Source organism: Meleagris gallopavo, chromosome 6 (assembly GCF_000146605.3).
Source record: "Meleagris gallopavo isolate NT-WF06-2002-E0010 breed Aviagen turkey brand Nicholas breeding stock chromosome 6, Turkey_5.1, whole genome shotgun sequence".
NCBI lineage: Eukaryota > Metazoa > Chordata > Aves > Galliformes > Phasianidae > Meleagris > Meleagris gallopavo.
The window spans coordinates 45,887,121-45,912,564 of NC_015016.2; the positions used below are offsets into that span (position 1 = coordinate 45,887,121).

Genomic DNA, 25,444 nt, shown 5'->3' on the forward strand with positions numbered 1-25,444 from the left:
ACGGCGGTCCCGCTGACGGGCTGTGCCGAGCGCCTCCGCGTTGCCTGCTTGCCTCCGGGTTGGAAGGATGGAGGGTGGCTCGCGCTGTAAAAGTCTGACCCGTGTGAGCGAATCGTGGATGCGCCCGACTCCCCTTTTCACCAGTTAATTTGTAAAAGTTATCTCAGGATTTAAAAACCCGCTGGTTCGTGTGTTCTCCCGAATAGTCTCCCTGTGATGGTAAGGCTGTCCGTGATGTTTGCACAGCGACTTCATACTCGCTGTATGAAATTCTTGCGGCGCTTCTGAAGTCTGGTTGAGATTTTCTTTTTGCAGCACGCTAACGCTGTAAAGTTTGAACCGATTCACAGAGGCTGTTCTCAAGCGATGCTTAAAATACTTGGTTTCTTTTGACAGCATTTGTTAATGATGGAATGGGCGCCATTGTAAGAGCTGACAGCAAGATATGGCTCACTTTCATCCTGGGTAAGTAGAAGGAATATGCTGTGGAGACATGTCCTTTTTTTCTGCAGCTGTAAGTTGTATCAAAATATATTCAGAAGTGTGAGTTGAAAAGAAAAAAAAATAACCCGGCTTCCCTGAAAAAGGGAAGGGAAGTACCTTCCTTTATCATTTTGTCTAAGTTTGTACAGCAGTTGATGTGATGTCAAGACATTTGCTTGAAAATGGTTGTTCACGAGAGATTTATAGATCTCCCCTATGCGGTTCTTAATTACGAAGAAAAAAACCTGTTGGTAAGTAATTAGTCAGACCAGCTTGTTTTGCAAGGCTGGAAGAACCTAAAGCTGGCAGGGGATGTAAATTTAAATGTTATCTCTGGGAATATTTGGGAGTAAATGGCAAAATGGCTAATGGCCAAAATCTTGAAAAAAGCATCCAAAGTGCTTGCAAAATTATATAAAAAATGCATTCCTGATGTCAGTAGATGTTATTAATGGCATATTTAACAGATGCAGAGTTATCTGTTCTCTAAAAGGTGTATTAAAAGACTGTCGAGGAATTCCAATGATGCTGGCAGTATTGATGACACTGCCAGTGGTCTTTGTTGCCAGAGGGAGTTTCTTCAGTTTGATGAATTACCTTGCAAAGGAATGGCAGAAAGGCAACACTTAGAGTACAAAGTAATTGATGAATAAACTGCTCCTGAATTGCTTTGCTAACTTCTGTTTATTCAGCATTTCCTAGACTAACAGTTGCTTGTATGACACAGAAACGTTTAAGGATGGTCAGAAGTGGAAGAATGCTTTCATTTGTTTGAAATTTGAGACCAGATTAGGTAGAGAGCCTTATAATTTCTGGAGTTTGAACTTGGCTGCAAAACTCAGGTAGCCAGCTGAATGCCTCAGGGAGCTATTTGTAAATAGCTCCTTTTAATGGACCAGTAGTAGTGAGTCTGTTATAAATAGCAGTGTGGTATTTGCAGTAGTAAAGGCTGTAAAAATACTAAGTTTTAGTGCTATTTGAATATTTGTTGGGTTTTTTTGACTTCAAGGTCCAGGTTTTGTAAAGAGAAGCTTCTGCAATCGGAGCTAGTGTTGTTATAGAGTGTCATTTTTTTCCTCTAAAGATTAAGTCTAACATAGGTGCCATGTTAAAGTTGTCAGATTTTCAAGAACATTCTTCTACAATGCTTTTGCCATGCTTTTTTAATGACTGTTGGATTTAGGCCTAATTCTGATTGTGTGGAATCTCAGAGTGGAACATCCTGAGTAAGGGGCAGAAACAGCCCATGCTGAGATGGTTCTTGTTATTACCTGTTGTCCTGTATTCCTACACTGGTCCCTTTGGAAATGTGGACAGTATTAATCAGTTTAACTTGTGTTTCGTATCCTTTTGTATTGCTGTGTCTTAGTGCTTATTGTTCTCTTGGGAAATGAATTGTGTATATCACAGCTTTTGAAGAATGGCTTCTTTCTTCAGTATCCAACTTTCAAAACCTGATTGCATCTCTTATGTCTTTCACATTGCCCTTCTTAGAACAGAAAACACAGGATACAGATAAACACAGGAAGACTGAACTATCAGATTTTACAAAATAACCTCAGCCTACAAAAATCTGATCATATGCTTTGCTTTTTGTGATTCTTACATAGGGAAATAAAATGGCATCAGCAACTTCAGGTACACTGTAGTTTTATGTGTCTTTCTAATGTTAGGACTCTAGTTTCTCTTCCCTTCCCAGACATTAGTGGGACCAAAGGATGGTAATTTTAAGAGAACTGATCTGTGTACTTTCCGTTAGAAACTAGCTTATTGTACATCTGGATGCCATCTGTTGACAGGTGTAGATTTGGACTGGTAATGCAAGTCTATGAATTTTGTGCATTGACTTTTTAAATCTAAGTAATTACTTGAATTTCTGAGTGATTGTAGAAGGTTTTCTTTTTATACATACAAAGGAGTAATAGTGGGAAGTTTTGTGAAGACATTTGGTGTTCTTAGAAAGTAGCTCTGATTGAATGTATTTACGCTTGTTGGATTGATTTTTTAAATGCAACATTTACAGGAGGGAAGAATAAGATTTGAACACACTGTTTTCTCTATGAAATAAGTGGACATTTGTGTTTGAAATATCATTTGCTTTATAAATAGATGATTTATGTCTAAGCTGAAAATACTGTGTATTTGGCATATTTGGAACTGTGAATTCCGAGGTCATGAACAGTATCAGTAGCTAATGTGCATTTATTGCACTCCTATTGCACATACTTACTTAACATGTAATCTGTTTCAAAATAGATGTTTTTTTTTTTCATAGTTGGAGTATGTGTGAGTATATATGTAAACTTATTTCAGCATCTGATTTTATTGGGAATCTTAAAAATGTTGCTGAGAAGTGAAATGATGCCTTATTTCTTCTGCCTGCAAATGTGGTTCTGGGTAATAAGTAAAAGGTAGAGACTCTTCTGTTTCTTTCTGCATAATTGTTGCAAAACATGCTTGTTTATCAAGTGTGGTTTGCTGTGTTGCTCTTATAGCTAATGTGCTTACCTGAAATTCCACGTATCATCTGCCTTTCTGAAAAAAATAACTTCCTACTTCTCCATGGGAACTAATATAGATATTCTTAGTATAAAAAATAAGACAGCTGCTGAAAGCGTAAGACATTGAATTCCACTTATTGAGAACTGTACTGAGAAATCCTTCTGTTGTTTTATTTTTTTTCCTAGAAAGTATATGTAAAAAAGATACAAATCTAAAAGAAAGTTTATGCTGTTCATTTTTTAATGGGTATCCACGCCTCTATTTGAGAAAACAACTGAAGTGGAGTAGAAACACTCTTTAAGAAAGTCTAAAAGTGGTATTGTTAGTTAGCTAGTATGTAAAAATATGTAGCTTGAAGTAAATGTTTTCCCTTATGATTCTAGAGGCAGGTAGTTAAATATATTTTTTTCTCTTGGATTTTTTTTTATCTTAGCAATTTTTTTCTGTCTTACCCATTTTCATTTCACTTATCTTTGTATACAAAGCTTTATCATTAAAATTGAAGTCGGTGAACATAGCCTGTTGCGCTGTCACATGTAGTGACAAGAATAACAAGCACTGCCACTGATGGCAGCAGCAATTCCAGGCTCTGTGTTAGAGGAATGTGTGCCTTGGAAATGTATACTGGGGCACCAAGGGGATATTCAGTCCGCTCCTCTCTCCATATCAGTTTTGGTGCTTGCAAATGACTTTTTTCCTGTTGTTCCTGCTTCTTGCCAGAAACAAACCATCGTACATGTCTATGCAGTCTGAACAGATGTGCCTTCATTAGCTCTCTGACTGCAGTGTCTGTGAGCGAGGAGGTAGTTGCTGTAAGTTCCCCTTTGTACATGCGACCTGGGCCATGCCCAGCCCTCCTGCCTGCTGCTCCTGAGGTGTGGGGATCAGCACCCTGGAGAGAGGCACGGACTCAGCACCTCTCGGCCCCTCTGCTCCATGTAACCCGTGTAAATAACGGGACCCTCAGCCACAAAGGTTGCCTGGGGCTGAAGGCCACCTGTCAGCCTCACCTTTCTATGGCAGAGAGGCACTGTGTGCACAGGGAGCAACCAGGACACTTCAGTCTAGAAGTGCCAGACAGAGGTCTGTTGTTCATTCCTTGCTCGTGCTGCGTTTTCTTCCACTGTGAACTTTGGATGCAGTGGGAATGCTGCTCATGCAAAGTAGAGTGGTTTCTGATCTCTTTGGATCTTGTAGTGCTCAGAACGTCAGAGTTGTACGATGTTCACCCCCCACTTTATCACGATTTTTCACGTCCATTGTTCCTCCAGATTACCTTCTTATTCTGCAACTAAGTGACAACAATGCAGATAGTCTCAAAATGGTCAAATGGAACGCTATTACAGGCAGCACTTACCATTTTCAGCAATTACAGTCTCAATTAGACTTGGTTTGACAACTTAAAAATGTTCAAAATATGCTATGTATAACTTACCCGTGCTTATCACTCCCTTATGTTTCTTCATAGCTGAAATGGGTATTTTAGATTCTGATGGATCACGTTGAATGATGCATGATACAGGTGGGAACACTGCGTATTGCTGAATGTCATTGGCATGATTTCAGATTTTCAAAGAGCTGCCCATGAAAATTAATTCAGATGTCCTATTCTGCTGCTGCTCTGGAGGCTGAGTACCTTCTGAGCACCTCTGAAGTAGTACTGTAATTATTTAAAAGAACATGATTTAATGTTCTGTGATTTAAACATTTGAGTAACTTGACATCTTTTGTTTCCTTTACAGCTGCTTTTGCAGGAGTCCTACATTGGTAAGATTCTATTTACTGTTTAAGGGTAATGTGATACTTCAAAGTGTCATTTTGACTTATATTTAGACAAGCTATTCGGATAATTTATATTTAGATCTTTCCTCTCAAAACCAAGTTGTCACCTCTAAGATACGTAATTCTGTTTTTATGAAGCTGTTTTGAAAGCTTCCTTAAGCTTATTCAGCTAAGAGTGAAGCCTCCTTTCCAGATGGTAAATTATTAGACTTGTAGAATATCTTGAGTTGGAAGAGATGGACAGGAGTCATAGCTTAGCTATGCAAATTCAGCAGCTTCATTTCCTGTAGCAGACTTTTATTTTTTAACCTGAGTGGGTTTTGAAGGTCCAGGTAAATCCTTTCAACCTCCTCCATTCTGCTTATTTACATTTGCTTTAATTTTTCAGTCTTGTGTTATATTTTCTTTGACCTTTGTCTAGCCAATGGTTTCTTTGTATACAGAGAAATTGATTTTGAACTAACTTTTGTCCGTGTAATTACTGTGGTTCAGGTTCCATCCTAAGCGTCACCTTCAGTTTTTGTATTTTAGACCTTGAGCAGTATGGCTTCTATAGTGATTTTCACCCAGCTGCTTTTGTAGAGATAAAAAGTAACAATTTCTGCCACTGTGTTTTTGCTTCTTAGCTCAAGAAGAGCTATTGATTTTTGGTAGCCTGTTTCTTGATAATTTGTATTCCAAAGGAGGATTGCGTGCAATGCTTTGCCCTTTTTTTTTTTTTAATTCCATCCTTTCCAATGAGGAAGCTTCACTTGGACAAATTTTGCCTCCAGTTATTTGCATTTCTCCTATTTTTTAAATTTAATTTTCTAGTTTCATCTTTACTTAAGTAACATTGGTAATTTCTATATATAATCACAGATATCTGAATTAAAAAGTAATGGAAAAAAATAGAAAAAATGAACACTGCTTACATATGCATCATAGTAGTTCCACCAGTTTCTAGTCTGTGCTTCTTTTTTATTTGTCAGGTACTTGAATTTTATTTACTAAAATGTATTCCTGCTAATTTGAATAGCATTGCACTTTTTATCTTTAAATGTCTACACTTCTGTTAAAATGCATTTGAGTATGGTAACTAATTCCATAATAGCATTTAATGAGTTGTCTATGGATTCATCTTTTTTTCTAGTTAAAATTATCTGAATAGAAGAGAATGTTGATACGACATCTGAGTAAAATAGCAGGTTATAAGCAGACTTTGGGTCTCAGTAAATGTGTTACCAGCTCTTTTTTAGTATATATGACTTAATACAGGTTCTAAAACTTCATTGAATTTTCATTGTTTTTTGCTTTTATTTAAACAGGTGGCACATAACAACTCTGTTTGAAAATGATCGTCACTTTTCTCACCTGTCAACACTAGAAAGAGAAATGGCTTTTCGCACAGAAATGGTTAGATTATCTCTTAATAAAAGATGAAATGATTGGAAAAATTCATGATCTCGTGATCATGGGTTTTACCAAATTTCTTAATACCTTCTGGATAAGTAAAATATTTTTCTGCCTTGTAACTAACATACATTACACTTTCACATTTCTCTCTGCTGGTCATTGTGAATTTTTCTCTTCACAGTTTGCTTAAAAATACGAATGAAAAATATGATTATAGAGAATCTAAAGTACAAATCTGCAAATATCTTGTGGAGTAGCTTTGATTAAAAATGTGGCATTGCAAGAGTCTGAAAGTCATTTTTAATTAATGTTTGCATATGTGTATTTTTTTTTGGCAGCTTTTATTTATTTTGAGAACTATGAAATACTGCTAGTGCATAGTTAACTAAACAAATGAGAGATTCTGATGTGTCATGAAACAAAATGGAAGGAAACCCACGTTGTTTCAATAACACTGATAGAAAGGATTTGGTAAATTGGGAAGTCTTCTTGGGTCAATTTGTCCTGCTTCTTAGAAATACAAAATTCCTTTTAAAAATGAACCTTGTACATGGTGATTTGTGAAGCAGATATGACCTCTCTAATCATAAATAATCATTCTTCTCCCCTTGTAGGGTCTTTATTATTCCTATTTCAAGATCATTATTGAAGCACCATCATTTTGGAATGGACTGTGTGAAATTATGAATGACAGACTAACTGAATATCCTTTAGTGATTAACACCTTACAAAGGTTCAATCTTTACCCGGAGGTAAGCTGTGTTTTAACAACAAGATTCTCAAAGATTTGAGAAATCTTTGGTTTCTTTAGACTTGATTATAAATTTATAAGAAATGTTACCGTGGAAAGTGCAGTTGTAAAGATAGATTGAATAATAAAGTGTAGCTGGGATATTGTATTTCAAATTTAATATCTGAAAGTAACTTTGTATGCTGTGGTCAATTGCCATTGTTATTGAGTGTTCTCAAACGGTCATGTACTTCAAATCAAAGGTGAATAATCTGACCATTTTAGTATATCGTGCCCTACAGTTGCAATCCAGCTCTCTACTTCTAGCCTCGTTTTCTTAGCTCTGGAAGTAGGTTGCTGACTTTGTGCACTTCAGGAAATAGGACATATGAAGTGAAAGTGGTATGTGACAATGGCTGCAGGGATAAAGATACTGAGAGATTGTTTTGGCTTGCATTTTGTATAGGATAGCGAACTAATGATTAATCAGAGTTTACTGTGGCCCTTAAATCCAAGAGTGGTGGGAATTTCTTCCACAACAAAATAAATTCCTCTTTAGAAGACTAATTGCAGTTGTTTTGTATGTGCTTGTTACCTGATTAGATAAAGCTTTTAGTCTGTTTTTTTTTGTCACTAAGGAGATGTCAGTAATTACAGAAATGTTTTTCTCTCTTACGATGTTGCCTTTGTCTCTCAAACATTTTGCAAAGGGGAAACTCCTCTGATTAATCTTCCTTTATATAATTCTGTGTGTCAGGAACAACTTATTTCTTGGAGAATCAGGGACTAATAGTGGCTGTAATTGCCTGGTTACTAGCATTTATACTCATTCTCCTGCTCTGTGAGCAGCTTCCAGGAAATACATGTGTAAGAGTTCCTGGCTAACATACATGTATGCAACTCTCATTTAGCAGTTTGTTTTGCTTTTTATTTCCTTGCTAAGGAAGAAGTCAATGCTATAGACTAATGCTTCTGGTATCCTCTGTTGTGTCTTGTGGTTGGTTGGTTTGTTTTTAACTCCAAAGGGATTGCAATTCAGTTCTTGAAATGCAGTGTTACCAATGTGTGCTGCATTTGAATAATATATTCTCTTTAGCTGAGAAAGATGTATTGACTTCAGCTACAATCTGACATGGAAAAGACAAAGGTAACTGATCAAGTGAACTTACTCTTAACAGAATCCTCAGTATCACCATGAAATATGGTATGTTGGATGCTGAAAGCAAAACGAGAGTGATGAAATACGATGGCTGACATTCTGTTAAAACATTTAGTAGATTGCTGTGCAAAATATGTAGGATTGTCTGTTCATTTGGAGTTTTCTAGGTTCTTAGTGCCACATTGAATTTGGTGATACATTACGAGTTCATTCATCTTTTCTGTGCCTATGTGGGCATGAAAAGCAGGCAGTGGCCTCTCGGCTCCTTTTAGTCACTTAATACTTGATATCTAGCTTCTGTGTAAATATTTCACGATATCATAGAGGCACAGAATGGTTTGGCTTGGAAGGGACCTTTAAGCTCATCTAATTCCAACCGCCCTGCTACAGGCAGGATCACTTCCCTCTAGACCAGATTGTTCAAAACCCCATCCAGCCTGGCCTTGAATGCTTCCAGGGAGGGGGCATCCACAGCCTCACTGGGCAACCTGTTCAAGTGTTTCACTGCCCTTTTCTTAAATTTGTTTCTTGAATTTTCTTGTTTCTGTGTAACTGCATCTAAAAAGTAATTGATAGGAGCAACTTGACTTTTAAAGCTTGTTCTCCAGATTTATCCAGTTTGACTTGTGATAGGTGGTAGGAAAGTACTTTGTGGATTTATCTCTTGACAGTGAATTTTTTTTTTTTTCCTCCTGATACCCAGTAGCCAGTTATGTTTTTTGGGAGTGTTTCACTTCCATTTTAATTTTTAGGAGCTTTCTAGCTTATTTGGTGCAATAGCTGGCATTAAAACTGAATTTTAATAGTAGTAAAGGCTCTTCCAGTAGTTTTATAGTGAGTGATGGAAAGTGACAGAGAGGTAATGTGTTAATTTCATGCTAATAGCAGTTTGCTGTCTGGCTGTTCACCCTTATAGGACAGGAGGTATTTCTGTGTGTGGCAGTAGTGATGAAAATCTGAGTTGGAGAAATGAGTGTTTCAAAGACCCTTGTAGATTGGGGTTAAGTCTTAATCAGTGGCAACTGGTAAAAGGGATCAACTTTCCTACGTGGTCTTTAACAGCAGAGGACTGGCCCATAGAGGCTATCCTGGGTCTAACAGCCAGTCTTTTCTTTCCCAAGTTCTGCATTTACTGACTTATCCAATACAATACAGTACAAATTCCAGAAATGCCACTGTGTTCTAATTGACCTAGCAATTTTGTGCTACTGGCTTGCTTCCATTTTCATGCTCACGTTTGAACTGGTTCATGTGAAGTAGCTTTTGGCAAAGATGTTTCTGTTCTTTGTATGAAGTAAGTAAAAGTCTTGGGAGTGGGGAGGCTGGGGTTAGGGAGTATTCATGTGTAATAACATCTGCAGCTGACATAAGCACTTGTGACATAAAAAGATTAAGCTGTAATTTTTTTATGCAGGATTTGTTCAGCAAGAATGCTTTATTCGCTCAGTGTAAAGTCAGCTTCAGGGCTGGTGATGCAAGTATGCTGGACAGATGTCTCTAAGCTTCTATTTGCATTCTGTTGGCAGTGTACAACCACACTTAAGTGTTAAGAGAAATGATTTGGTGTTGGTTCCAAGTCCTGTTATTGCTTATGTGGAGTAGGGGTGAGTGTCTCATTTGTATACACATATGCACAATCAGCAGTGCCAGGACACAGATGTTCAGGAAACCCTCAGGAATTCAGGATGGTGTACTTTGCAGGACATGATGTTAAGGCAAGGAGTATGGGTCTAAACAAAAAGGTGTAGCTATATTTTGAATATGCAAGGTTTACATTATGGGAATGTGAAGACAATTGGACAAATTGAGTTATGATGTCTAGAGCTCTAGTTTGAAAAGATAATCTAACCATAGAATTGCAGAAAAATTGAATGAAGAGATGTCTGAACATCACTTAGTAGCACCACTTTGTTTTAAGGGAGGTGAAGCAGGTTGCTAAGGACCATCTATGATTTGGTTTGGAGTATCTCCACCTCACTGGGCTTCCAGTGTTTGACCATCTTAATAAATAAAAATAAAATAAATCTTATGTGTAACTGGAGGGTCCTGTATTTCTGCTTATGGTTATTGGCTCTTGTCCTGTCACTGAGTGCAACTGAAAACTGTCTCAGAATTCTTTAGAATCATAGAATGACTGCTTGGAAGAGACCTCAGAAGATCACCTAGTTCAGGCCCCTCTGCCATGGACAAGGTTGCTAAGCCCTAAAACAGGCAGTAGATCAGGTTATGCAGAGCCCCTTCCAACTTGACACCTCTAGGGATGGGATGTCTACGACTTCTTGGACAGCCTGTACCACCACCATTTTCCCCAGCATCTAATCTAAATCTGCCCTCCTTTAATTTAAAACCATTCCTCTTGTCTTATTGCTATCTAGCCCTGTAAAAAAGTTTATTTCCCTCATATTTATAATCTCTCTTTAAATACTGAAAAGCCATAATGAAGTCTCCCAGGAGCCTTCTTCAGATTGAACAGGTCTGGTTCCTTCAGCCTGACTGCTGTTGCAGCCTGGAAAGATAGTGGGCTTCATCAAAAGAAGAGTGGCCATCAGGGTGAGGGAGGTAATTTCTCTACCTCTGCTCTGCCACTGTGATGCCGGGGCCCCCACTGCAGGAAGGATGCAGAGTTGTTGGGTTGAGTCCAGAGGACAATCCCAAAGATGGTCAAAGAGCTGGAGCACCTCTCCTATGAAGAAAGGTTGAAGAAGCTCAGCCTATTTAGCTTGGAAAAGGGAAGTGTCCTGGGATACCTCACTGTGGTATCACAGACCTTCAAGCATTCTGGTGCTTGAAGAGAACGTACAAGCAGGAGGGGAATTGACATTTTATGTGAAGCAGTCTGTCATGGAAGTGTGTATGAAGCAAAGATGTGGAATTGAATTCTGTCATGTGGAAAAAATGGACCCATTGACATTCATTGTAGCTTGCTGAACATTAATGGAGACCAGAGTGTGTGAATACAGTGAGCCTGCCTACAGTGAGGCTCTTGTTCATTGCTGGTGAAAATGTGTAGCTAATGGTGGTGACTATGCTGAAAAACAGTGTTTTGTAGCTGAGAATTTGCTCTATCAATTAGTGTTATTGTGCTTTTTCTATCTCTTTTAGTTTCCATGGGAACAAATAGGAGGCATTACTTTCAACATGATCTATGTTTACTTTATTACCTAATGATAGCAGACTATAGCATTTAATGAAATGTAGCTATTTCAGTGATAACTGAAAGCAGAATAAGAACAACTGCCTCCTCCACTTCTACCTGCTGTTGGCTGAGCCTTGGCCTGTGGCAGCTCACTGGCAGCTGACTGGATCTGGCTGTCATCTGACATGGGGCAGCTACCTGGCTGTGCTCACAGAGGCCACCTTTGCAGCCCCCTGCTACCAAAACCTTGTTCCATAAGCCTAATGCACACTTTCTCAGAGATCAATTTATTATTCCCTGTATTGTATTCCCTTCGTATCCTTCTTAAAGATGTGACATAACAGTTTTATTAGTTGTGCAGGGAAAGAATAGGTGGAATCATACTTCCTGTACGTTTTTTTTTTTTTTGTCTGGGACCAATCATGCTGCAGTGGTAAAATATCTTTTCAGTCTAGGGACCTTTGGGTTATAACTTTCAGAGCAGCTTAACTGGAATGGCCACGTTATTTATTTATGAACTCTGTAAGTCTGTTATATCTGACAGAGCATCTTGGTAATTTTATCCAATGACTTTGCTGTGAGATGAGTCACAGTTTTTCTGTGTGTGTAAAATACTGGTGTTTTCTGTGTCAGGTGTTGTTTTCAGAAACTTCTAATCCTTTTTTCCCACCTAGGTGGTCCTTGCCAGCTGGTACCGCATATATACCGCTGTTATGGATTTCCTTGGCGTGCCAACAAAGATGTGTTGGACGGTAAACAGAGGAAAAGATCTTAGTCCTGTTGAAAGTTGTGAGGGTGAGTTGCGTTTTGATTTACTTCCTTCCTGCAAGCATTTTGTTGTAGTTTCTAAGAACACCAGCGAGTAGAATGTGGGCTTTGTTTGTTAGATAGTTGCCCCTATCTAGGCTGAACTCCTATAGTGCCCTTCAAATGTGTATAGAGTCTGAGCCTGTGTAATATTGTGCTGTTATAAGATCTCCTGTTACAATTGGATGCATGGAATTTCTGTAGCTACTGTAGAATCTTCAATTTGTCCTAAGACAAAAACTTACTCTCTGTTTTTTTTCATAACAGAATGTGAGGAGTAGAGAGGGAAGGGAAAAAGATAACTACAAGGCTCCCTTTTGGACAGTATTTTGTGTTGTGACCTAATATTCAGACTTCATATCTTGGATTTGATACCAAACCTTGGATGCTGCCACTTTCTAGCTTTTTTAAAAATTCTTTTTTGAATGTGTAAGGCATTGTCTTTTAAGCTAAGCGTTATGCAATGGAAGTACTTTGCTGAGAAACACAGTCGAGACATTCTACAGTCAGTTTGTAAAGTTGTTTCATTTTGTCATTTCAACTGTCTTTGTGTGGTCACATATCGATATTTTTCTTCTTTGCACAAAACTATACAAACTCTCTTCAGAATGGTTCACTTACACATTTATTTGTTGTTTACTGCTTGTGACAAAATTAAATTACTGTTACTGGTGTTTTTTAAAAAACAGCAACAGTAAAAACACAAAAAGCCACCAACAACCAAATCCTACAGCTATTGAAGCTACCAAGTTTCGTGAGCATATCATCATCATCTTTTTTTTTTTTCTGCTGTAATTTCAACAGTGTTGAATAAACATTTCTGTGTACCAGACTGAAGTTTTGCTAGCTTCTCTATAGTAAGCAAGGCTTTTTAAGCTGTTGTGCAGAAATTATTAGAGGCTGGAGAAATAATAAGAGAAAAAGGATAGGCATGTGAACACAGAAGTGTTTGTGAATGAGTAAATTGAAAGATGTGCATTATTAGAACATCTCTTGGCAACTAATGAAAGAAGAAAAAGCTCAGAGCATTGTGTGTGATACATTTAAAGATACGTTTATGCCTGAAGTGAGAGTAGAGGGAATACAGACTGGATCTAAAAGCCTTTATAAAGTCAAAACATCTTAGAGAATGTTGCTATGGTCATGCTTATCCTTTCTATACATTTCAGGTCTTTTTGTAGGCAGTGCTTCCCTCCTGCCCAAATACTATGCCTTTTTCTCCCTTTCTAAATTTACTTACTTATTTTTAGGAGTGCAATCTTTTCATTTAATCTTTCCAGTAATCTTTGTGACTTTTTTTTTACCCTTTCTGTAAATATGTTAAGTTAGCAGTGTTCTTTATTATAATGATTGTGTTTTGTTCTCTAAACTATATGACCATTCATGTATATTTGCTGTTTGTTTATTAGGGTGGGGAGATCCTGCTTCCTTTTATGTTGCTGTGATTTTTCTTTTGAATGGACTGATGATGTCACTGTTCTTCATATATGGCACATACCTCAGGTAAGGCAGTTGAACTGAGTTATTTAACTGATATTAGCAGTTTGCTTTTACAGTAAAACAAACAAAGAAAAAGTACATGCTAAAATATGTTGAGGATTTATTGTTTGTTTGTACAGTACATTGCAATAAAAATGCTACTACATTATCACTAAAAATTACTAGGATAAACAATATTGTTTATTAAAATATATGCTGATGTTACTACAAAAACTTACAGGAGATTTCAGTGAAGTGGTATAATGTTGATACCACTGGGTTGTGGATTAAACTATATACTATGGTGCTTTTAAACCAGTTTTTGTATTTCTGTGCTCTTAAGGTTATCAATGTAACTCATGCTTAAAAAAAATACATTGAATAATACTGCACTTTTAACCAAGACTGGAGTTTTTACAATGCTTTTCTTCCAGTGGTACTGAATTTCCTTCAATTTTAATATAACGGAAGGGGTAAAATGTTTTGGAAGGTGACCTGTTATTTTGCAGACATACTTCCCTTTTTCACTGGATTTCTGTTTTCAGTATCTGTCTTTTAATTTCAGGAACTGTAAGATTCTTTCGTATATAAAATAGGCTCCATGTTCAGCAGAGAAATAGAAGCAGAAATATTGTACCTCTATTTTCATTTGCCAATTTTGCAGAAATGCAAAAAGCTGCTACATTTTCCTCCAATAGATGTGATTGTTTTTCCTCTTCTTTCCCTGGCTTCACTGCCTTGCGTTCTCTTGCTCTCACTGAGGCATGTGGTGAAATTCAGATAAAGAGCACATAGTGGGAGCTGAATCGACAGTGGAAAGAGGAAGTTGCCTAGTGTAACTGTCAGGCATTTTGGGGTAAAGAATGTATGTTTGTGTTCCCTAATGTGGAAAACGAACCTCTCGCTTTTTGAGGAAGTGGGTGAACTTTGAATCTTAATATCATTAAATTGCCATGTTTCTTTAAAGGAAGATGTGTGTAAAGCCATGTTACGTATATTTGTGTATTGAAAACTCAGTTCTATCTTAATTTTGCAATGTGTTCCTCAGATAATTCTCGAGTATCCTAAGCAGGTCAATTGTAAATATAAGTGATCTGCAATTTAGGTAGTCAAGATGACTAGAATATAAATTACTTTCAGCTGGGATTATAAAAAATAACAAGTGATTCTGCAGTTTTCTGCAGGTAGGATTTTGTCCTTATTTATTCTCGAGACATTTATATTTGGATACCAGATCTAGATAGCTGCTTAGATATTGTATGGGTTCAGAGGCTCCTCTAAGCCAAGGAAAGCCAATGTCTAAGCTTTTCTCAAGGGTAAAAAATAAAGGAACTGAATCTAGAGCAATGCCTTTCTACTGTGGTGAAGTAGGTAATCTTATGAATTGATGTAGCTCTCTTCCCTTAAGATGATCTTTAGTTATTGTTTTTTTTGTGACTTCTGGAAGTACTTGGCTCGTAGTGCTTGGCTCTTTTGATGTTGAGAAGCCATCCTCTAATATTGTCTAACTGGCCCTATATGATGGAGTGACAACACTGATGGACAAAGCAAGGGCAACTGATGTCATCCACCTGGACTTGTGGAAGGCCTTTGGCATGGTCCTGTGCCACATCCTTATCTCTAGATTGGAGAGATATGAGTTGGAAGGGTGGATTATTCAGTGGATAAGGAATTGTTTGGAAGGTCACCGCCAGGGTGGTTGTTGTCAATGGCTCTATGTCCAGCTGGAGGCTGAAGATGTGTGGTGTCCCTCCAGGAGTCTGTTTTGGGGCTGGTACTCATTTTTATCTGTGACATAGATGATGGGATTGAGTGCACCCTCAGCAAGTTTGCAGAGGACACCAGGCTTAGTGGTGCAATTAACATGTCGAAAGGAAGGGATGTTGAGGTTTGGTCACCTCAGTGCAGAAGGGACATCAAAGCGCTGGAGCTACAAGGCTTGTGAAGGGCTTGAAGAATGTGGCCTGTGAGGAGTGACTGAAAGAACTGGGGCTGTTTAGTCTGGGAAAGAGGAGGCTGAGGGGAGACTTTATTGCTCTCTTCAAATACCTGAAAGGTGATTGCAGCAGAGTGAGGTTGGTCTCTTCTCACTGGTGACAGGATGAGGGGAAATGTCCTCAAGTTGTGCCAGGGGAGGTTTAGGTTGGATATGAGGAAAAACCTCTTCACAGAAAGGATTGTTAAGCACTGGGACGGGCTCTCTGGAGAGGTGGTTGAGTCACCATCCCTGAATGTGTTTAAAAACCATTTGTGGTGCTCAGGACATGATTTAGCAGTGGGTTGTTAGAGTTAGGGTGGTATGGTTAAGTTATGGTTGGACGTGTTGATCTTGAGGGTCTTTTCCAACCTGAACAATTCTGTGATGCCATCCAGAGGGTCCTGGACAAACAGGAAAGCTGGGCCCATTTGAACCTAGTAAGGTTCAACAAGGTCAAGTGCAAGGTGTTGCACTCGAGTCAGGGCAATTCTAGGTATGTATACAGACTGGGAGAAGAGCTCCATGAGATAAGTCCTCTTCAGAAGGACTTAAGGGTCCCAGTGAATGAAAGATTTAACATGAGCCAGCAGTATGTGCTTGCAGCTTGGAAGGCCAACCCATATTCTGTGCTGCATCAAAACGGGAGTGGCCAGCTCGGTGAAGGAGGTGATTGTCCCCCTCTACTCTGCCCTTGTGATGCCCCACCTGGAATACCATGTCTAGATCTGCGGCCCCCAACACAGGAAAAATGTGGAGGTTTTAGAACAGGTCCAGAGGAGGACCGTGAAAATAATCAAAGGGCTGGAGAACCTCTCCTGTGAAGATAGGCTGAGGGAGCTGGGCTTGTCCAACTGGAAGAAGAGAAGGTTGGAAAGGGTTCTGCACAACCTCATCTACTGCCTGTTATAGGAGTCGGCAACACTGCCCACCGTAGATGGGATCTGAACTAGATGTTCTTTGAGGTCTCTTCCAACCGAAGCCATTCTATAATTTCTGAGTTTGTGAGCAACAGTCATCTCAAGCTTATATATTTTTTGTAGCTATTTTTTTTTTCCCATGTGTTCATGAGATGTCATCTTTTTCTTCCAGCCTTGATTTGCCTTTAGTCTCCTTATAGCTGGTGATGAAAGATGATAGGCTAGCGGAAAACCACTTTCTTATCTTTATTTTCTAATCTAGCTTGTGTTCTTACATCTATACATGCTGTACTCTGTTGTTCAAGGATTTCAGCAAGCAGAAATGTAGTTGGCTTTGTAGCAATAGTTTTTTTTGTTTGTTTTAGAACTGTTTTTAATGTTTAACTCCCCTAGCCAGTTTTTATCCCCAGCTTAGAAGATGACCAGATATTGTATGTCCCTGTCCTAGCAGTCACTCTGTATATGGCCAGTGTTAAGAAGGGGAGCCTTTAGAAGTAGCTGATGAGCTGGGTTTGCTATGGTGTGAAATACAACCACTGCTTAGTCAAAAACACTTCAGAATCTTCTTGTATGGTTTGTCAGCTTCAGATTTAGGAGCATTCTCTCCTACAACAATTGAAGGAATATGTTGAAAACTTGTTCTGAGATTGTTGTTTTTGTTTTTGTTTTTTTAATGGACAAATGAATGGTATTTATATGATAAGCACTTTATTTAATTGTAAGAATCTCTACCATTCCTTCTGCTCTTGCAGTTGAAGGACAGAAAGTGTAAAATGATTGTGAAATACTGCATCTCAAGGAGCTAACCATAAATTTCCTGCATCTCCTTCTGAAAGTACTTCCACAAGTTTAGTGTGATATGAGAATTTCAATAGAAGAGTTGTCTTTTTTTATATTGGCAGTAGGAAGGATTAACTTTATCTCCTATGCAATAGCATTGCACTCTTAGAAAATAACCATTCTTACTCTATACAAAATAGAACTCTGTGAAATAGAGAGTTATATGTGTTCAGTTCCTTTTCTGGAAAAGATGCAAGGTGCTTTTCCCTATTCTGTGCTGCAGATTATCTGATTATCTGATTTCTTCTCATGTGGTAGAATAGCAGATAGCTCTAAAGCATTCGTAATACAATAAAAATCCATAATACTCTAGACTTAAGTATGTCCAACCAACAGGCCTGCTTAATTGTAAACTTTTAACATTATTACATGGTTTCTAGCAATATTTTTTCATGTGTTTATTGAGCATAGCTTGAGCGTGAATGACAGTGGAATACTGTTGGGGGAAGAGTGCAGTGATATGTATTTGATTAGTGTTTCTGCTGTTAAGACCACATAATCAATATACAAATGATAATCGTCTCATTGAATGTGTGGTAATTAGCTAATCCAGGCATGCTTAAGGTAGGTTTATGGAATGTGCACGTTATACTTGCATTAATTCACTGTTTCTCAGAATATGTAGATTCAACAAATGGTGTATTTAATGGCTGCTTTGTTTGGCATGAAAGTAACATAAGTTAAATGAATCATAGAACCATAGAATCATAGTGTTGGAAGGACTTGCAAGATCATCTAGTCCAACCGTCCTCCCATCACCACTGCTACCACAAGCACTAAACCGTATCTCGCAGCTCCTCATCCAGGCGCCTCTTGAGCACTGCCAGGGATGGCGACTCCGCCACCTCCCTGGGCAGCCATTCCAGTGCCTGACCACTCTCTGAGAGAAAAAGTTTTTCCTCATGTCTAACCTAAACCTCCTCTGATACAACTTGCGGCCATTTTCTTGGGTCCTGTTTCATTGCCTGGGAGAAGAGGCCAAACCCCTCTTCACCCCAACCTCCCTTCAGGAAGCTGTAGATTGCAATGAGGTCTCCCCTGAGCCTCCTCTTCTCCAGACTAAACAATCCCAGCTCCCTCAGCCGCTCCTCATAAGGCTTGTGCTCCAGATCCCTCACCAGTTTCGTTGCCCTTCTCTGGACACGCTCCAGGGCCTCAATGTCTTCCCTGTAGTGAGGGGCCCAAAACTGAACACAATACTCGAGGTGCGGCCTCACCAGTGCTGAGTACAGAGGGATGATCGCCTCCCTGCTCCTGCTGGCCACACCATTTCTAATGCAGGCCAGCATGCCGTTGGCCCTCTTGACCACCTGGGCACACTGTCGGCTCATGTTCAGCCGAGCATCAACCAACACCCCCAGGTCCCTTTCTTCTTCACAGCACTCTTCACCCTTTCTTCACCCAGCCACTCAGCCCCAAGCCGGTAGAGCTGCATGGGGTTATTGTGGCCAAAGTGGCACTTGGCCTTGTTGAACCTCATCCCGTAATGTTCTATGTTAAAATCAAAACCAGATAATATTAAAATTCAAAATGTTAGTATATGTTTGGAAAAAAGAGATTTGTTACTTACATGTATCAATGATACTATGTATTTCATATGTGGCCCAAGACAATTCCTCTTTGCTCAGACAGGCTGAAAGGTTGGATACCCAAGCTTTGATGTTTCATCGCAGTCAAAGCTTTGCGGAAAACTTGAAGGCTTTTTTCTTTCTTTTTTTTTTTTAGCAAACATTTAATTTTGTTTCTAAAACTAAAATTTATTTATTTATTTAAATATTAAGCGTATTTATTTAATCATTTTGGGCTTAAGTATTGATGCTCTTAGTATTTGCAGAATAAAAGGTTACGTTTTATATGCAAGAATGCACGTTTCCTGGAGGTTGTTTTAGCACTCAGTTGGTATCTTTAATCCCAGGACTCAGTGATTCTGTTTGGTCTGCACATTAGTGATGGGTGAAGGATCTGAGAGGATGTAAAGATTTTGTTGTTTTTTTTCCCCTTAATCTTGAACAGCTGGCTGATACTTTTGTTAAGCAGCAGAAATAGTACTTTCCAATTCAGAGTAGAAATGCAAGTTCTTTTTTCACAAAAAGGTTGCTTGGTTTGTGTCACAGAACATTGGTAATAAGGTTTTATCTGTTTGAAAAGATTTGTTATCTGTGCTATTTTCAGGTGAGAAAAACTAAGTACTGTCTTGGGTTTTAGTGTTGGTTCCATGCTGCTTGTTATTCAGCACGTAGATCTGCTTTATTTAGAAACCTATAAAAATTCCTTAAGGGCTTAAGAAGCTTTTACACATCAGTGTCACAGTACTGCACATAAGAATTAGGCTGTGTCTTACATTGACTCTTCTGTATGAATTCATTTTTATATATGTTTGCTACCATGCTTGGTTTGATTGTCCTAATAAGATCTTAAGTTCAGACCGATATTTGCAAAGTCCTATGAGTGATTGCGCATGAAGGTTCTGAAGTTTTCTGATCGGTGTCTTAGGGAAGAAATATTTTGTTTATACTGCTTGGAATTTAAAAATGAATAAAAAAATGCTCTGCACTTCTTAGGACCAAGTTCTACGTACAGCAGATTAAACACCAGAAGTCAAAGCTGTAGGGTTCATTTTCATTGCTGATGTAATGATCTAAACCAAAGCTTGTGACAGGCAGAAGAGCAACTTCACAAATAATTTATATTAAAATTGGTGCTCTGCAGAAGAGAGTTGATGTGTGAAGAGGTGTCTGCTCTGGAGTAAACACTAGCTGTCTAGCTAGTCTTTTAATATCTTTTGTGCAATGTAGATTATTTTTCTGCAGTGCCCGAAAGCATTTTTGCTTTCCCCAGTAAACTTACCTATAAGCAAATGCACCGCATTTTTGAAGAAGCATCAGCTGTTAGGAAGTTCTCTTGTATTTATATTTCATGTTCTTTTCACAGCGGGAGCCGTCTAGGAGGCCTCATTACCGTGATGTGTTACTTTTTCAACCATGGAGAGGTAGGACTACCACCTTATTTTTCTTCCCTCTTTTTGAAGAGTAAGATTGATCTCATTTCCTTAAAGATAATTATGCTGCTGATCTAAATGAGAATGAATGTAAAAGGCTAATAGGAATAAGACATTACTGAATGCAAAATAGGTTACAATTTGTATGATGGATAGCACTGTAATGTATCACTTTAGATTTAAAAAATAAATAAAAATCAGAAGGGAAGTATGAAGTTATTCTGAGATTCACATCTTATTAGCACAAGAAGTTCAAGTTTCAGAACATCAAAATCTTTCTTCCCTGTTCCAGACATAATTGGACATAATTGGTGCATCATGTGCATAAGCCTCAGAAACAGTGGAAGTTTTCTTTAGATTGCTATGTATTTTATCTGAAATTCTTGAATACACATAGTGCAAATAAACCCCTGTACTACTGCCATTCTTTTTTGATGATAATTTGGAATTGGTATTTTATCCTTTGCTGGAAAGCTCTGACAAGAGTATACATTGTTTTGCCACGCTATGGCACAGTGAGTTCTACTGTCCTACTGGACACCCTGTAACAGAGCTCACGTCTCTCTTTAGATGACAGGAAACACACACAAATCTTTCACAATTATGTGTACTAATTTTGATGGTAATTGGCATACAACTTTGCATTTTTTTTACATTTTTAAACACCTGTTTTACACTATTAATTTAACATTTGTGGAATATCAGAACAATAAGCAGATAATCAAATGGTACTGATTCTGGTGATATCTTTGATAAAACAGTATTTTTAAAATGTCTTTAAGATTTTGGGAATCAAAATAGAAGGGACAAGATTGTATAAACGTGCTGTAAGGTTTCATAAATTCATTATTGTCTATGTTAAGTTTTTGTCCTTCATAATAAAGAATCTTTCTCATTTTTAGTGTGAATCTGTTGATAATCATTTTCTATCCATTGGTATGTCAAAAATGTCCTCTCCTTGAAATGTTTTCTTCTTCCATAATGCTTATGTCCAAAGCTGTGTACTCAAAACAATTTTATCCCCTGGTTAGCCTTCATGTAAAGTCTCTGAATGGACCAACCCTTTCATTTTCCTCCTTTAAGATAGGAAGTTACCAGGCTTCTTCTGCATCTCTTCTGGCTGACCTTCCTTGCAATTTGTGAACACAACTCTCTTTTTAGCAGTCCTTTCAGGAGCATATATTAACCATCATATATATTATATATATTATAAATATATATATTTTACATCAAAATTATTTTTTTTTTTTTTGCGGGGAGGAAGGGGGATCAAACCTATTCTAATTCTCATTTGCCTTTTGTTACTTACAGAGTCAGCTTTGTTTTGCATGCAACAGAAGATAGGTAGAGGGGCTTAGGTGCTCTCAGCATTGAAGTTGCTCTATTTACTTCAGATTATATCATGCTAACTGATTGCAACAATGCAGAATGGAATTTCAGGCTCTAGGAGAATCTCCCTATCTCCTGTAGGCTGTGTTTGTGTGTTTTCTGGACACAGGTTCAATGCTATTTGTCCTACAGTGATAAGTCGCTAAAGGAAATGGGATTAGACAAAGGAGAGTGGCTAATACTATTGTGTAAGCTACATTTGTGGAAGAAAAGCTACAGAAATAATTTGTCAAAGCATGCTTATAGTTTTGCAAAAATTTTGCACACTAAGTAGGATAAGCACAATTCTCGCTGTTGCAACAGTAAGTAAATACAATTTGAAGATGTGTTTTGTTCAAACTATTTCTGCTAACTGTTGGGTGAAAGCCATCTAGGTACTAGCTATGTAGTTGTAATCAAAGATTTTGCTTACCTTCACTTGTAAGCCTTGGATTTAAATGTGATTGTGTTTCATTCATCCAGACCTAGAGTGGTTTGGTGTGTTGTGTTCCTTTGTTGTTTTTTTGAACAACAGATTCCACTTAAAATATGATTTCCTGCTGGTAGACTGCTTATGCATCAGAAAGAACTCTGTGTAAAATTGAAATAATCTGAAGGATGTTATTTAATCATATAGGAACATAGATTTAAGATAGAAAATTAGTATTAAGTAATGTTCCTAACTTTGAAGTTAGAATTTTTTTTGATAACTATTGCCATGTGCACACATTTTCTAAAGAGGGGACAGAATATCAGTGAAGTAGGTGACCTGTTTGTCACAAACCCAAATAAATTAATGAAGAAGATATTGAGTTGATTTAATTGCATTATCTTTAACTTCAGTAGGCTAAAGAGTGAAGGAAACAATTTAGAATAGCTTTGTAAACTTTTGTTTGGTTTTACTAGCCTATCCTGGAGAGCAGATTTCATAAAATTTTCTGTCTTGTTGCTGCTAGAAATGTAAAATGTTTGTAAGCTAAATGATCTAATGTGATGAGGAGCATGTTGGCTTTTCCTCTCCCCACTCACGTTGTCCATGTAAGTGTAGCAAGTGACTGCCTGAAGTTGGGAATAATGCCAGTTACCTGAGTGACTTGTTAAGTTCAGCAGAAGCGGACATGAGCAGAGACTCTCCTGGCTGTTTTCTCAGATGTTCTCTATCTGTCACACTTAATTTTGGGAGAGTAGTAATCTGTCTTTTAGTTAAACAGTGCATCATAGACCTCAAGTCCTAAAGCTGCATCCTTTCTCCTTCTTTTTTTTGCATCCTGTCTTGTTGGTTTTCTTATTGTAGGGTGTTCTGTTTGATTTAATTTGTTTATTGTGCTGTTGGCTTTTTATTTTTCTTTTTTTTTGGCTTGTACACAGAAGCTTGTGTAGTTTGGGGTTTGCTTTAATGAAGAGTTTTTGGTCTTTCATTTTCAAATACAGATGCATTGCTTTATGAAAGTATAGCACCAAACATTATCAGCTAACCCAGTTCTTATTTTTAGTGCACTCGTGTCATGTGGACTCCCCCTCTTCGTGAAAGTTTCTCATACCCATTCCTTGTGCTTCAGATGTTACTTTTGACCTATATTCTCAGGTACCTCTCAATTTATATTTAGCTTCTTACAGTGAGTTAAAAAAAAAAATGGAATGTGGGAGGAAACATATTTAAATGCATTTATTTAGATATTGTTATGCTATAGGAATATCATTAACATAGAAACTTTCCTGTGGCTGTTACATTGCAGATGCTGCACTGGTAGAGCTGTAGTCATGTTACTCATTTATTAAAAGGAAATTTTTTCAACTTGGAAGACATGATTAAAATAAATATCAGAATTACTATGTTGGGAAACACGTGTCAGAATTAAAAAAAAAAAAAAAAAAAATTTTTGGTTGATGTCACTTCTATCCCATGGAAAGCAAGCTATACTCCATGAATTGGTTTTGTTCCTCTTGGAGAGTGGTATGTTGATTACACTTAGAATAAGCTTATGCTATGAAACGGCGAATACAATAGCACCCATGAGCTATTACGTTCTTGCAATTCATGTGTTTATTAGTTCAGTCTTTCAAGCAATCTAACGATAATAATGCTGAGATGCCCCTGAGTTCATTAGCCCTGCTTTTCTGTGGTTGTTTCTGGCCTGCAATGTGATTGTGCCTTGCCTTTGGTTTGAAAAATAAGCATGGTTGTTAATACTAAGGGTTTTCCACTGAGTTCTGTTGCATCAGATTTGCAGTGTATTTATGTTTTAGCTGAACTTTGCATAACCACAGATTTTCCTTTATTAGATTATACTGACTTGTAGTTATTGGTGATTAAACCAAAAATGCTCACTCTCATCTGTCACTATCTTGTGTTTTTTAGGTAAGAAAAAAGATACAAAATAAAAGATACAAAAGTATTTTTAAAAATATTATTAGGAATAGTTTGTAGAGTGATTGCTAGATTATTTGAATGATAAATGTTCATTTAAGGCTAAATAGTTAAATGGAACAAAACCCAGTGAAATTAAATACACTGATCCCAGTGTATATGTTCTGTATCTGTAACTACGACACTTTTTATTAGATAGATGTGCTACTACTTCAAATCCTGGTGTGTGAAGTAGTAATGGAGCTTGTGTGCCTACCAATGACCAATGAAGAAGCAAGGTATTTAGTCTAGCCATTTCAGAAAGATTTCAAAAAGTTGACGCGATGTTTTAAGTCTTAACTTTCAGATTTTCAGCTGGAGTTCCTACTTCAAGAACCGTGTATGCTGGTCTTCTGACTAAATGTAGAACTATCTTTGAAACAGAATCTAGAATATGTTAGATTCGTGCTCAGCATGACTTCTAGTATTTAATCTCAAGGCTTTTTAGGAGAAACTGAAGAAAACTTTACAGAATTTGCCAAGGCTTCTGTAATCTGTTGAGTTTGGGTTCTTTTCAGCAGAATATTTATGATCTCCTAATCTTTTGGAGGCCACGTTGTGTGAATTTTGAATCATGGCATGTTTCTGATATGATCTCTAAGCTAGAGTTAAATAATTAAAAAAAAAACACTTTTCTGCAGGAGATGGAAAACAGGCTGTTTTCAGTCTAAGGTGAGTTTTGTGCATTTGTCATTGCCCTGAAATCCTGTGCTAGGACCACTGGCGAAAAGTTGTGGAGAGGAAATACGGAAGAAATGAGAGAAAGAAAGAGTGAAATCACTGTCAGATGCAGACTTCTATGAGAATAATTGTGATTCTGGCTGAAATAAAAATAGTTGTGACCTGACTGCAGTTGCTACAAGAAGGTGGACTACACAGAGTGCTCCAGCTTGAATTCCTGCATTACATGCTCTCAGAAAAATACATGCTTGGAAAAGGGTGACTCATCAAATCGTTAAGACACATTAGCACTATTGTTTTTGGGAAGTTAAGGAAAAATGATACTAAATTTACTCGAGCAGTGTTACTTTGCATAGATTGTTATTGCTTGCTAACTTCCAAGTTAACTTTTGTTTTCATTCCATTCATTCTCTTGTGTTTCTTGATAATATGCAAATATCTGTGTAGTTTAACTTACTGATACCTATTCTGTCTCTTTTTCCCAAGGATTCCGAATGTTAATAAAGGAAGCTTGATTGCACTGTGTGTTTCTAATATCTTTTTCATGCTTCCCTGGCAGTTTGCTCAGTTTGTTCTTTTAACTCAGGTAAGACCATATTCACCTCTACACGGCCTTTTTGTTTACTTTAAGCAAATTGACTATTTTGTACAGGCAGCCATTGAGTATACAATTATCTTGATGCTTTCATTTCAGCTAGAGTTGCTGTCAGGGAAGATTCACCCCACTTACCACACCAGGTTTTTTCCTAGTCTTTAAAGTTGCTCCATTTAAAAGCCTTTTT

The 25,444-nt window shown here is 37.8% G+C and overlaps 1 protein-coding gene across 1 annotated transcript in view; it reads left to right on the forward strand.

Moving 5' to 3' along the window:
- Nucleotides 1–357: 357 nt before the first annotated feature.
- Nucleotides 358–25,444, forward strand: part of DPY19L1 (dpy-19 like C-mannosyltransferase 1) — a 47,376-nt gene continuing 22,289 nt past the window's right edge. The window contains 9 exon segments of the mRNA XM_031553988.1: nt 358–465; nt 4,728–4,752; nt 6,075–6,162; nt 6,777–6,914; nt 11,862–11,982; nt 13,404–13,497; nt 20,140–20,197; nt 23,068–23,159; nt 25,149–25,248. Coding sequence (XP_031409848.1) covers nt 414–465; nt 4,728–4,752; nt 6,075–6,162; nt 6,777–6,914; nt 11,862–11,982; nt 13,404–13,497; nt 20,140–20,197; nt 23,068–23,159; nt 25,149–25,248 — 768 coding nt within the window. The 5' untranslated portion in view covers nt 358–413.